This window comes from Neofelis nebulosa, chromosome 17, assembly GCF_028018385.1.
Source record: "Neofelis nebulosa isolate mNeoNeb1 chromosome 17, mNeoNeb1.pri, whole genome shotgun sequence".
Lineage (NCBI taxonomy): Eukaryota > Metazoa > Chordata > Mammalia > Carnivora > Felidae > Neofelis > Neofelis nebulosa.
Genome location: NC_080798.1, coordinates 49,220,448 through 49,233,289, shown reverse-complemented (window position 1 = coordinate 49,233,289; position 12,842 = coordinate 49,220,448). Strand labels below are relative to the sequence as shown.

The following is a 12,842-nucleotide window of genomic DNA, read 5'->3' as shown; positions in this document are numbered from 1 at the left end:
GCAGTAAAAACTAATGGGGGCACCTGGCTAGCTCAGTTGGTGGTGTGGGTTCAAACCCACATTGGTTTGTAGGGGTTACTTAAAAAATAAATAAAAATCTTTAAAATAAATGAAAAACAGATAACACTAATGTTATTCTGTGCATTTTTAAAAACAGGGTTTTTTAAAAATAGGAAGTTTTGGGGGCACCTGGGTGGCTCAGTTGGTTAAACATCTGACTTCAGCTCAGGTCATGGTCTCGCAGTTCATGAGTTCAAGCCCTGTGTTGGGCTCTGTGCTGACAGCTCAGAGCCTGGAGCCTGTTTCGATTCTGTATCTCCCTCTTTCTCTGCCCCTCCCCTACTTGTGCTCTGTCTCTGTCTCTCAAAAGTGAATAAATGTTAAAAAAAAAATTTTTTTTTAGTATGAAATTTTTGGAACTTGCAAAAAAAGGTGTCAAGAACATCTGTAACCCTCTCTTGTCAAGAAATCTAGTTGACGGTGGAAGCCCCCATGCACCCCTCTGCATTCACATCCCCTTCCCCAACCCAAGTAATGTCATCCTGAAACAGGTCATCATTCTTTTACATTTCTTTATACTTTTACTACATACCTACACATTCCTAAGAATCTAAGAGTCGTTTACATATTTTAAACTGTAGATAATTGGTATCCTACTTTATGGAGCAACATTTCCCATTCAATTCTATTATTTTTCTTGCTTAATGACAAAAAATTCCACCTATTTCCATGACTGAGTTACAGGAAGTAAAATGTGAAAGTTCCCTCTAAAGCATCTGCCTGACTTGGTGTCTTGGATTTTCATAAAGAAGGGAAAAGGGGAGGGGCACCTGGGTGGCCCAGTCGGATAAGCCTACAACTACAGCTCAGGTCATGATCCCACAGTTCGTAGGTTCAAGCCCTGCACTGGTCTCTGTGCTGACAGCCTGGAGTGTGCTTCGAATCTTCAGATTCTATGTCTCCTTCTCTCTCTGACTCTCCCCTGCTTATGCTCACACTTTCTCAAAAATAAACATTATTAAAAAAAAAAAAAGAAAAGAAAAGGAAACACGGGGAGCCGAGTGCAGGAGACACATTACAGCTTGGCAGAAAATGTCTTTGGGGATTTTTCTTGGCACAGAATTTACTCTGCAGTGTTAATTTCCATGCGGCCCCTGGGGTACAAAACTAGGGCACCCTGGCTGTGCTGGAGTCTAGAGTGAGGATTCTTGGTGTAAACCCATCTAAAAGAATCATTTTTTCCCTTAATATTTAAGCAGTTTTTTAACATCATATAAAAAATTTATCATTGTCCTCAATGCAGAAAACTTGGATTAAAGGAAGAATATTCTGTATTCCTACCATCCAGAAAGAACATTCTGATACTTTATTGTGTTTAACCAATATTATTTTCCTTTCTGTTCCTGATTCAGCCCACAGAACCTGATTGCTCAGTCTCAGTCAGGTACTGGTAAAACAGCCGCCTTCGTCCTGGCCATGCTCAGCCGAGTGGAACCAGCAGAGAGATACCCCCAGGTGAGGGTTGGGGGATCCTGAGGGCCCTGGCTTGCCTGCCCTGGGAAGGACAGTGCTGTCTGGTGGGCGGTTAGTGAGGGCACCCCTTAAGGGATCTGAACGTTTCCTGGGCCTCAGACTGTGGATCTGGCAGAGCAGGTTCATGTACTAGGCCACTAGGTAGAGTTCATTCAGAAACAGCAGCTTTAAACAGTGGCTTCTGAAGGCATTCACCCAGCCAGGGCTACCTGCTGAAGGCTTGGGTCTATAGCTCAAAAGTGGGCCTGGTTGGAGAGGATGTGGTTCCCTGCCCTTTTAGATGGTAGTAAGATCAGGCAGGGGTGACTGGGGGGCTCAGTCGGTTAACCATCAACTCCTGATTTTGGTTCGGGTCATGATCTCACACTTCATGAGATCGAGGCCCGAGCTGGGCTCTGTGCTGACAGCATGGAGTTGGCTTGGGATTCTCTCTCTCTCTCTCTCTCTCTCTCTCTCTCATAGATAAAACATTTTTTAAAAAGTGATAATAGGGGCGCCTGGGTGGCGCAGTCGGTTAAGCGTCCGACTTCAGCCAGGTCACGATCTCGCGGTCCGTGAGTTCGAGCCCCGCGTCAGGCTCTGGGCTGATGGCTCGGAGCCTGGAGCCTGTTTCCGATTCTGTGTCTCCCTCTCTCTCTGCCCCTCCCCCGTTCATGCTCTGTCTCTCTCTGTCCCAAAAATAAATAAAAAAACGTTGAAAAAGAAAATTTAAAAAAAAAAAAAAAAAAAGTGATAATAATATAAGCATATTTGTTGCATTAGCGCCTATTGTCTTTTACTAAAAGACTCTCCTAAACTCAACCTTTATGATTTCCTTGTTCAGTGTTTGTGCCTCTCCCCAACATATGAGTTGGCACTTCAAACGGGAAAAGTGATTGAGCAGATGGGCAAATTTCATCCGGAACTAAAGCTTGCTTATGCTGTTCGAGGCAATAAATGTGAGTATAAAGGGGTGAAACCTAAGCAGTGAGCAGGATAGGGTAGTTGGGTGTTTGAATTTTGAAGATGTGATGATGACATTAAATTTTCTGGTTCAATTGACCTTAGGGCCCACTGCATTGCTTTCAGCAAATCTGTTTTAAACTTGTTATTTAACAGTCTTTTCTACTCTTAAAAGATTTAGAGTTGTTAAAAAAAATCTTTGTATGGGTCATGGACTTCTTAAAGTCTGTCGTTCTTCACTGAGATAGCAGGGTTTTGAATTCAGCATCCAAAGTTCTGGAAGCTGCTTATTAACAAGGGATTAGTAGGTCTAGGATGGCAGGTTGGGGTCATATCCTTTTGTTTCAAAACAAGCCCAGCTTTAGTAAGAGTAAACTAGGAGCAGATAAGACCAGATAACTTGGTCTTATCAAAACCACAAATCCTTCCACCAATTATTTCTTCCATGTGTTCTATGGTATGTAGTGTAGAGAGTATGGACTAAAATGGTGAGGACGGCAGGTAGAACATGGTCGTTAGGAAGTTATCAGAGTAGGGAGCGTCTAGTTGGCTCACTTGGTTCAGTGTCCGACTCTTGGTATCACTCAGGGTCTTGATCTCAGGGTCATGAGTTCAAGCTCCACATTAGGCTCCACGCTGGGCATGACGCCTACTTAAAAAGGAAGTTAACAGAGTATATAAAACTGTAATTCGGTAAGAAAAAAGTAGGCAGTCTAATAGGAAAATGGACAGAAGAGGCCCAGTTGAACAGACACTGCACAAAAGAAGGGAATTCAGACGGCCAGTAAATATGAGATGATAAGCCTCGTTTGTCATCAGGGAAATGTAAACCTAAAACCACTGTGTGCTTCACAGATGGGCAAAAATGAAGTCTGACAATGCCAAGTGTTGATGCAGACGAACAAGAACTGGCATGCCCGGGACACCTGGGTGGCTCAGTTGGTTGAGCGTCCAGCTATTCATTTCAGCTCAGGTCATGATCTCATGGCTTGTGGGATTGAGCCCTGTGCTGGGCTCCGCACTAACAGTGAGGAGCCTGCTTGGGATTCTCTCTCTCTCCCCCTCCTCCACTTGAGAGCTCACTAATGCTCTTTCTCTCTCTCTCAAAATAAATTTAAAAAACCACAAAAACCAAACTAGAATGCCCATACACTTCTGGTGGGGAGTTTACATTGATTGGTACAGTTACTTTCTGGAAGCAGTTTGGCATTACTTAGAAAAACTAAAAACAGGGGCACCTGGGTGGCTCAGTCAGTTGAGCATCCGACTTCGGCTCATGATCTTGCCGTTCGTGAGTTCAAGCCCCTGTGCTGACAGCTCAGAGCTGGAGCCTGCTTCAGATTCTGTGTCTCCCTCTCTCTCTGCCCCTTCCCCACTCATACTCTGTCTCTCTCTGTCTCTCAAAAATGAATAAACGTTTAAAAAAAACTTTTTTTTTTAAAGAAAAACTAAAGACAGACATTCCTTTGACCCAGCAGTTTGTAAGTGCCTGGAACAGTGGTTCTCAAACTTGTTGGTTTCTTATACTCTTAAACATTACTGAGGATCCCAAAGCATTTTTGTTTATACAAGTTTTATCTTTCGATATTTGCCATAGTAGAAGCTAAAATTGAGAAATTTCTTTTTTTTTTTTTGAGAAATTTCTGAAAATACTTACTTTAGAAGAATACTTACTTTAGAAGAAATACTTACTTTAGAAGAATATGAAGAAAATCTGGCCTTTCAGATAATTTTAGATACTCTTTTATGGATGTGACACCAAAACTTAACAAGTGGTAATTACTTAAGAGTTAGTTCCAATGTGGAATCTGAAATCATACTACTGAATTTTTCATACTGTTACATTAAAATACCTTGGTCATTAGGGGGCACTTGGGTGGCTCAGTTGCTTAAGCGTCTGATTGCGACTTAGGTCATGATCTCGCAGTTCATGGGTTCGAGCCCTGCATCAGGCTCTGTGCTGACAGCTCAGAGCCTGGAGTCTGCTTCAGATTCTGTGTCTGCCTCTCTCTCTGACTACCCCACTTGAACTCTGTCTCTCTTTCTCAAAAATAAATAAACATTAGAAAAATTGAAAAAAAATACCTGGGTAACACTGATCTTCCAAATGTTGAGACATTTTGTTATACAGACTTTAAATTACCTGCACTAATATTACCACCAAATTCATCAGAGGAATTTATGCACATCAAGAAACTCTTAGTGGCGCATACAAGTGTTCCAAAACTCTAATAATCATTTTCTCTTGAAAGCTTAAATGTTACTGTGGCAGCAGATACAATGGATTGTTTTCATTGAAGAGACAGACTCTGTTCATCTTCCAGAAAGTGTATATCAAATTCCCAACTTCATTTTTTCTAGTTTGTCAGTTAACAGAGAGAAATGGCTAGTTCAGCTCACCACATAATCACAAAAGAGCTTTTCCTGGAGAAAACCATCATGCTTCAACGTGCAGCAAAACTACTTTATCCAAAAATTATTAGGTTGATTATTTTTGTGTGTTTATTTGGTGCTTCAAACTGGTGGGTACGTTGAAGTAAAGCATACCACAATATTGTGACAACGTACATCTTCTTTAGAGTGCTTTGTAAATAGCATGGGACTTCATTGTGTGTGAAGGATTAATATATTAATTATATTTAATGTGTTATTTTTTAAAGGTTCAATTTTGACTCTCAGGCAATGGACATTGAGAACTACAATGTGTTTCAGTTAATTCAAAATTCTTCCAATGTATAATTAGATAATTGATAAATTTTCTTTTTTAAGTTTATTTATTTTGACAGAGAGAGAGAGAGGTTGTGCTGGGAGGGCGGGGAGTAGCAGAGAGAGAGACTCCCAAGCAAGCTCTGTACTGTCAGTGCAGAACCGTACATGGGCTCAATCTCATGAATCATGAGATTATGACCTGAGCCGAAATAAAGAGTTGGACAGTTAACTGACTGAGCCACTCAGGCTCACCAATTGATGCATCTCTAATGAAAGTCCTTTCTCAAGTTGTAAATTTTGTTTTTGTTTTTACTTATTTTTTTTTTTTTTTTAAGTAGGCTTCACACCCAGTGCGGAGCCCAGTATGGGCCTTGAACTCACGACCCCGAGATCAAGACCTGAGCTGAGATCAAGAGTCAGATGCTTAACTGACTAAGCCACCCAGGCACCCCTAAATTTTGCTTTTAAAATAGTTAACACATTCGCATGTGTTAAACTGACAGGATATGTGGTTGAAACTTTGTCTCATCCCCCCCAACCACCTAGTTCTCCTTCCTAAATTTAGGCACTCAGTACTAACTAGTTTCTCATGTGGCACACCAGAGATGTGGCTGCAGGCACATAGTGTGTATGTAAGTGTGTGTGTATAAATATGTACTCACACACATGTACATTTATTACATGTATTCTTTTTTGCCTCTTGTGTTATACAAACTGCTCTGTAACTTTTTTTCACATTTAATAATGTATTTTGGAGATTGTTCCCTATCAGTTCCTAAGCAGTTTTATACTTGGATTGGCAACATCCATTGGGTGTATCATATTTTGCTTAATTAGTTACTTTTTGATGTGTGTATATCCTTGCATATATGTTATTTCACACGTTAATACACATACAGGATTAATTCCTAATAGTGGAAATACTGGTCACAGGCTCTGCATTAGCAATTTTGATAGACGGTTGTACTGGTTTCAACTTCCACCAGCTATAATTTGAAAGTAATATGTTTTTTGAGTCAGAGAATTTGTACTTAGGAAAACTGTCTACATGTCAGAATGTCTCATGAAACAAAAACTCATTGGGCCAGGATCCTGATAGTCACAACCACCAATTTAAGAGAAAATCTGTGACCATGAGTGAATGCATGATATGAAATGTTGAGGGGAATGAGGGGGACAACGCTGAATCATAGGAGGAAGTAGGAATGAGAAATGACACTGAGGGGTCACTGCATGGGATTTAATCCTGAGCACGATGCAGTTAGATAGGTGCCACTGTGCCTACTTTACAGTAGAAGAACCCAAGACTTTTGGATAACAATCCTGTGTGTTTTGACATCTGGAATTAACTAGTTTTACTAACTCTGAAAGGATGGGCAAGGCTTTGATTTCCAAAGCTGGTTTTGCCATGGAAATACCCACGGAAAACATCTTGTCTCACAGTGGAAAGAGGTCAGAAGATCAGTGAACACATTGTCATTGGCACCCCTGGGACTGTTCTGGACTGGTGCGCCAAGCTCAAGTTCATCGACCCTAAGAAGATCAAGGTGTTTGTTCTGGATGAGGCTGACGTGATGATAGCTACTCAGGGCCACCAAGACCAGAGCATCCGCATCCAGAGGTAGGAACTCTTGAGCCAAGATGAACGCCTGTCTTCTGACTTGCAAGTAAAGATCTTCTCGTTCGCTGTGTTTCCTCCTGCTGTATTTAACTCCTCTTCTTTCTCCATCTAGGTTATTTGCTTTTAGGACCTTCAGGAGCATTTGTTGGATGGGCCATTTGCTCGCCAGCGCTGACCATGGGTTGAGGAAGGAGACTTAGGGAATCTAACACCAGCCCCCTGCCTGTCCCATGGCTGCTCTTGCCTCCTCCCTGCTGTTCTCCTCCCTTTTGCCTCTTTCCCCGGCGTGTAGAGCATCCAAGCCTGGGGTGGCTGTCTTCTGTTCCTCCCAGGGAAAGACTCGGGGTCATGCCACATACCTGGGTCTTCCCTTGCAGGATGCTGCCCAGGAACTGCCAGATGCTGCTTTTCTCTGCCACCTTTGAAGACTCTGTATGGAAATTTGCCCAGAAAGTGGTCCCAGACCCAAACATTATCAAACTGAAGCGTGAGGAGGAGACGTTGGACACCATCAAGCAGTATTACGTCCTGTGCAGTAACCGAGATGAGAAGTTCCAGGCCTTGTGTAACCTCTACGGGGCCATCACCATTGCTCAGGCCATGATCTTCTGCCACGTGAGTAGCAGTGGCAGCAGCAGGCCTGCGGGGGGAGGAGCTCCACTGGAGGGTGTGCCTGGCCCTCCCTTCAGCCAGCTCCACCTCAGTGCTGAGGAGGACTGGGCGTCCTCTGTGTGGCCAGAAAGGAGATGATGAAGCACCTCCACCTGCCCCAGGGCATATTCTCCTCAGACTATAATGAGTTATGAGGGAAAGACTGTGAAGCATTGAACTTTTCTTTGGTCCCACCTCTTAGACATACCTTGGGAAAAACTCCAGATAACATCCAATGAAATGATTATATAACATTAAGAATATAGACTATTTGAGAATGAAGATATTTGGCTCCTACCACACTCTTCCTAGCTGAACACTAAGATGATTTAAGTAATTCATCCAAAAAAAATTCACATGGCTAAAATTGTCTTTGTAAAATTGGTAAGCCTACCCTGGTGGCTGAACTCAGCAGGCTTTCACGTACTTTAATGGAAACAAGCCACTTTTTTGCAGGTTTGTTTTTGTTTTTATTTTTACAGGTATCTCCATTTAAAACCATTCTTTTCACTCCAGACCCGCAAAACGGCTAGTTGGCTGGCAGCAGAGCTCTCCAAAGAAGGCCACCAGGTGGCTCTGCTGAGCGGCGAAATGATGGTGGAGCAGAGGGCTGCGGTGATCGAGCGCTTCCGAGAGGGCAAAGAGAAGGTGCTGGTGACCACCAACGTGTGTGCCCGCGGTGAGCAGAGAATGTGCCTGTTCGCCAGGCTCCGGATGGCGAGAGCAGTGCTCCCGCACGGGACGCTCAGATGGTTCGGGGAGTCCAGCTGGGGTTGGTGCTGACTTTGTTTTCTGGGAGAGGCTGGATTCCCCCAGCAGATGAGAACGTTCACAGAAGCCAGGAGTCCTGATGTGGTGGAAGGAAACAGGCAGTGACTGGTTTAGAGTGAATGGTGCCTGCTCTCCTGGGGGCCCCTAGTGAAGTTTCGGCCGCATCTCCAGATTCTTGTATCTAGCAGAGGCTCTCTTCTGGCGATGTCATAATTTTGTTAGCACCTGCCAGAGTTCTCTTTTTCCCTCTGGATTCTGCTGCGTGCCCCCGGTCCCCGAATCCCAGAGCTGGCCTGCCCCAGACTCTTCCTCCACCTGATGCTGGCGTGTGGCAGCCTCGCCTGGTGGGTGGTGGTTTTTGTTTCCCGTCCTGACTCCACCCCTCTTTCGTGCAGGTATTGATGTTGAACAGGTATCTGTCGTCATCAACTTTGACCTTCCCGTGGACAAGGATGGGAACCCAGACAACGAGACCTACCTGCACCGGATCGGGCGCACGGGCCGCTTTGGCAAGAGGGGCCTGGCAGTGAACATGGTCGACAGCAAGCACAGCATGAACATCCTGAACAGAATCCAGGAGCATTTTAGTGAGTGCCTGGGAGTGTCCCCTGCCAGGGCCCTTTCCTTAGAGGGGCAGGTTCTCCTGGGGCCTCCTCGAGAGGCCTTTGTCCTTGTCGCATTCCCCTCCTTTCCTACAATGTGGAAGTTCTCGAAGAGCACACCTGGTGAGTTCAGGTCAGGAACTCGAACAACAGTGCCCCCTTGGCCAGGCATGAAGGGCCTAGGGCTCTGTCCCGTGCTCAGGCACCAGGAGCCCGTGGGGTTTCATGAAAGTTTGCTGTGGCCAGAGGCTTGGCATGGGGGCAGAAACCTGTCTGCCTCCTCCCTCCCTGCTGTGCTGTCCCTTCCCTAGGTGTGTGTTTTCATGATAGCCCCGTGTTGATGTCTCTGTGAATTCTCTTTTTCTCCCCAGATAAGAAAATAGAAAGATTGGACACAGATGATTTGGATGAGATTGAGAAAATAGCCAACTGAGAAGCTCCGTCAGTCACCAGTGCCCACCCCTGGTGCTCCCCCTGCACGGGAGACTGGTGCTTTCACGGCACAGGCCTTGACAGTCGCCACAAAGAAGAGGAGGCAGAGGAGAGAGAAACTACCTACCTCATTTTAAATTACGTTTGGACTTTACAAAAATTGTGCAAATGATTGGGGAAGGTAGAAGGAAAATTTTACATTTTGGAAAATTTAGACCTCCCCCCACCTCCGCCCTTTTAAGCTATGGTTTTCCCCATCTTTATAATAATCTGGTTGCTGTTGGTAATGGCTGAGCCTAGGATCCCCTGCTTGTTTTGTTGTGGGGTGTTAGGACCCATTTCCAGTCTCTGAAGAAATGGTTGATGTAGGTGCAGGAGAGGCTCAGCAGCACAGGCATGGGAGCCCCACTGCATGGATGGAGTGTGGGGAGCAGCAGCGGGGAGACCTGGGAGCGCTATCCCTTCTCTGTTCCTGACAGGAGACCTGCCACCAATGTCTCCCGCCCTTGAGGCCATCTTCCTTCTCCTAAATCCAGAGATGTTCTGGCTGACCCCTTTTACCCTGTTCTCAGTACCAGAGGATGTCCCTGCTTCTCTCTGGGTGAGCACATTGTAAACCTCCGATTTGGAGAGAGACATGGAAATCAGCGAATCTTCAGAGGACTTGGTCTGGCAAGGGTAGACGAATCCTGTGAGAATCTGGGACTTCCCTTTCCTGTGGTTGCTGTGTCTGCTCAGGCACTGGGAGTCAGTCATGGCAGCCAGGGGAGACCAGGTGCGTTTCTGACACGCACCTGGCCAAGTGACTTGATTCTTATCAGTGGGTGTCACACCGTGCCTGGAGATGAGCAGTAGAATTTGGAAAGGCAGTTATGACCAAGTTAAAACTCTGCTCTTTCTTTATCCATAATACTGGACCTATTGGTTACTTTAATTCATACATCACCTATATGAATAAGGACAGAGAAATTCAAGTTACACCCATCATTATGTTAAGAAATTTTAAAGTAATTATGAAAGGCTTTACTAATCATGATTTGTTTTTATTTGTATTTTTCTGCTTATTAGACTAATATATATATGCTCATTAAAAAAGGTGTGTGTGTGTGTGTGTGTGTGTGTGTGTGTGTGTGTACACACATATATAAAGTACTCTCTGTCTCCACCTCTCTGGGACAACCATTGCTAGCATTTTGGTGAACATTTGATATATTTCCTTCTGTTTGCATATCCACTTTAAAAAAAAAATTTTTTTTAACGTTTATTTTTGAGAGAGCATGAGTAGGAGGGGGGCAAAGAGAAAGGAAGACACAGAATCCGAAGCAGGCTCCAGGCTCTGAACTGTCAGCAGAGATCCCATTGCAGGGCTTGAACCCACGAACCGTGAGATCATGACCTGGGTCAAAGTCAGACACTTAACCGACTGAACCACTCAGGCACCCCGTCTTTTTTTTTTTTTTTTTTTTTTTTATGTTTATTTAAAAGAGAGTCTGAGTGCAAGTTGCGGGGGGGTGGGTGCAGAGAGAAAGAATCCCAAGCAGGCTCTGTGCTATGCGGGGCTCGGTCCCACGAGCCATAAGATCATGACCTTAGCCAAAATCAAGAGTCGGACGCTTAACCAACTGAGCCACCCAGGCGCCACATATCCACTTCTCTTGTACAAAAATGTGAACATTCTATTCAGGCTCTTGTGCAACCTACCACTTCACTTACCGGTATGTTGGACATGTGACACGTGCAGCACGCAGATCTACGTCTCTTTGGATGATGGCGTCATTGAGCATTAGCTGCCCCAGCATTTATTTCATGGCTTCTCTAGTGACAGGCATGGCAAGGTTCCACTCTATTGTGCTGCCCACGGTGCCACAGTGCCCAGCCTCGCTCACCTCTGCCCTGTGAAAGTCGCTGGAGGATCTATTCCTGGAAGTACAGTTGCTGGGTCAGAGAGTGGGGACATTTAAAACTTTAATACCTTCCCAATGTCCCCTGCCGAAAAGTTTTTACCAACTTACATTGTTGCAGTGATCTAAAAACACCTCTATGTTCTTACCTGCTTGCCAATCCTCTATATTCTCAATTTTTACAAATTTGCCAGTCCGGATAGCAAAAAGAAATTACATCATTGTTTTTTGTTGTTTTGTATTTAGTGAGGATTGGCAAGTGTTCAGTTTCCTGAGTATTTGTCTTTTGTCTTTTGGGGTTGCCTGCTCTTGCCTCATCGTTTTACTATCGGATTGTCAAATCCTTAATGATTTTAAGCCACCGCTATTTTAAGGAAATTAGACTTCGGTGAATGTTTTCCTAGTTTGTCTTTACAAACTCGGTTTTTTTTCTAATATTGCATGAAAGTTTAATGTTCCTCAGATTTCATTTTTAAGAAACCTGGATTTCTTGTCATGGCTAGGAGAGCTTTCCTCATCCCAGGAACATAAATCCCAATTTATCCTGTACTCCTCCCAGTATTATTATTTACTCATGTTTCCTGTAGTGGCAGTAAATTTTCTAAGTTCTTGTAGGTCTTTAAATGTTTTCCCCTGCTTGCTGCCAAGTGATTATGGTTGCCTTAAGAGCAGTTGGGTGGCACAGCTATGGATATGGGCTGTGGGTATGGGTGTCCTCGCCACTGAGGGGTTCAGAATACAAAGGGTCCATTAGGAGTGGATGTAAGTGAATGAAAGGCTCCATGTCCATGCAGGTGTCGCCAGGCGCAGGCACAGAGTGCCTGCAAGTGTGTGAGAGGCGGATGCAAGCTGGGGTTCAGAAGAGAAATGTGGGCGAGAAAGGGAGCAAGATTCCAGAGAGGTAGGGGACAAGAGGGCAGAAGAGGTACTCAAGGGAGATAGGGCAAGGGAAGGAGGGAAGGGTGAGGAGGTGGAGGAGTCCAGGTGGAGCACCAGTGTTCCAGTTAAGTGATGCCCACTTTGGCCCCCAAACAACAGTGATCTAGAAAAGGTAAAAGCCAGAAAACGGAAAACACACTGACCCCAAAACAAGATGAATATTTCTGTGGACCAGCAATGGAGTAAAAATGCAAAGTAGTGAGGCAGGGCTGAAGCCAAAAGCTTGCTGGGCTCCACTGCAGAAACAGAAGCTACTGGCTGTTAGGGCTTATGGAGTAGAGAGTACTGGAAGCACCGCATGCAAGACCGGAACCAAAGTCAGGCTCACTGCTGGGAGGGAGCCGGACTGGAACCCGGCCTGCACACACGCTGGATGGCAGACTTTTATTAGGACCCAGACCCAGGCAGACGGTGGGAGGTCTTGGACTACCCACCCACCCCCAATTTAGAACAGGTAATTGACACAATCCTGTTGACTGCCTGCTCTGTGATATTCCCAGATTACTGAATGTCAGCAGACCTGATTCTAGAATAAAGACCAAAGCGGCAGGAGCTGCATGGAGGCAACTGCTAAACTCACCTGTGGATTGTGGGGGGAAGAAATCTATGCTAAGAAAGAGTGCAAACAATGTCTAAACAGATTCACCCCAGGTGAAACTACTTTTTTGGAATACCCTGATAAAAGACTTCAAGTATGTTCGAAGGCTCAAAGAGAAAGAATACATTACACTAAAAAAGACC

General features: G+C 44.7%; 1 protein-coding gene and 1 long non-coding RNA gene across 3 annotated transcripts in view; one reads left to right on the top strand and one right to left on the bottom strand.

The window, feature by feature from the left end:
• Positions 1-10,368, top strand: part of DDX19A (DEAD-box helicase 19A) — a 23,375-nt gene extending 13,007 nt beyond the window's left edge. For both annotated transcript variants that reach the window (XM_058707251.1, XM_058707252.1), the window contains 7 exons: positions 1,413-1,515; positions 2,357-2,471; positions 6,628-6,805; positions 7,183-7,420; positions 7,973-8,135; positions 8,623-8,814; positions 9,201-10,368. In XM_058707251.1, the coding sequence (XP_058563234.1) occupies positions 1,413-1,515; positions 2,357-2,471; positions 6,628-6,805; positions 7,183-7,420; positions 7,973-8,135; positions 8,623-8,814; positions 9,201-9,262 (1,051 nt within the window). In that variant the 3' untranslated portion in view covers positions 9,263-10,368. The remainder of the gene's footprint in view (positions 1-1,412; positions 1,516-2,356; positions 2,472-6,627; positions 6,806-7,182; positions 7,421-7,972; positions 8,136-8,622; positions 8,815-9,200) is intronic.
• LOC131499326 (uncharacterized) lies at positions 7,212-12,842 on the bottom strand. Its single transcript, XR_009255807.1, has 2 exons — positions 10,975-12,842; positions 7,212-8,303 (listed from the first exon to the last, which is right to left on the bottom strand). It is a non-coding gene; the product is annotated as an uncharacterized LOC131499326 (long non-coding RNA).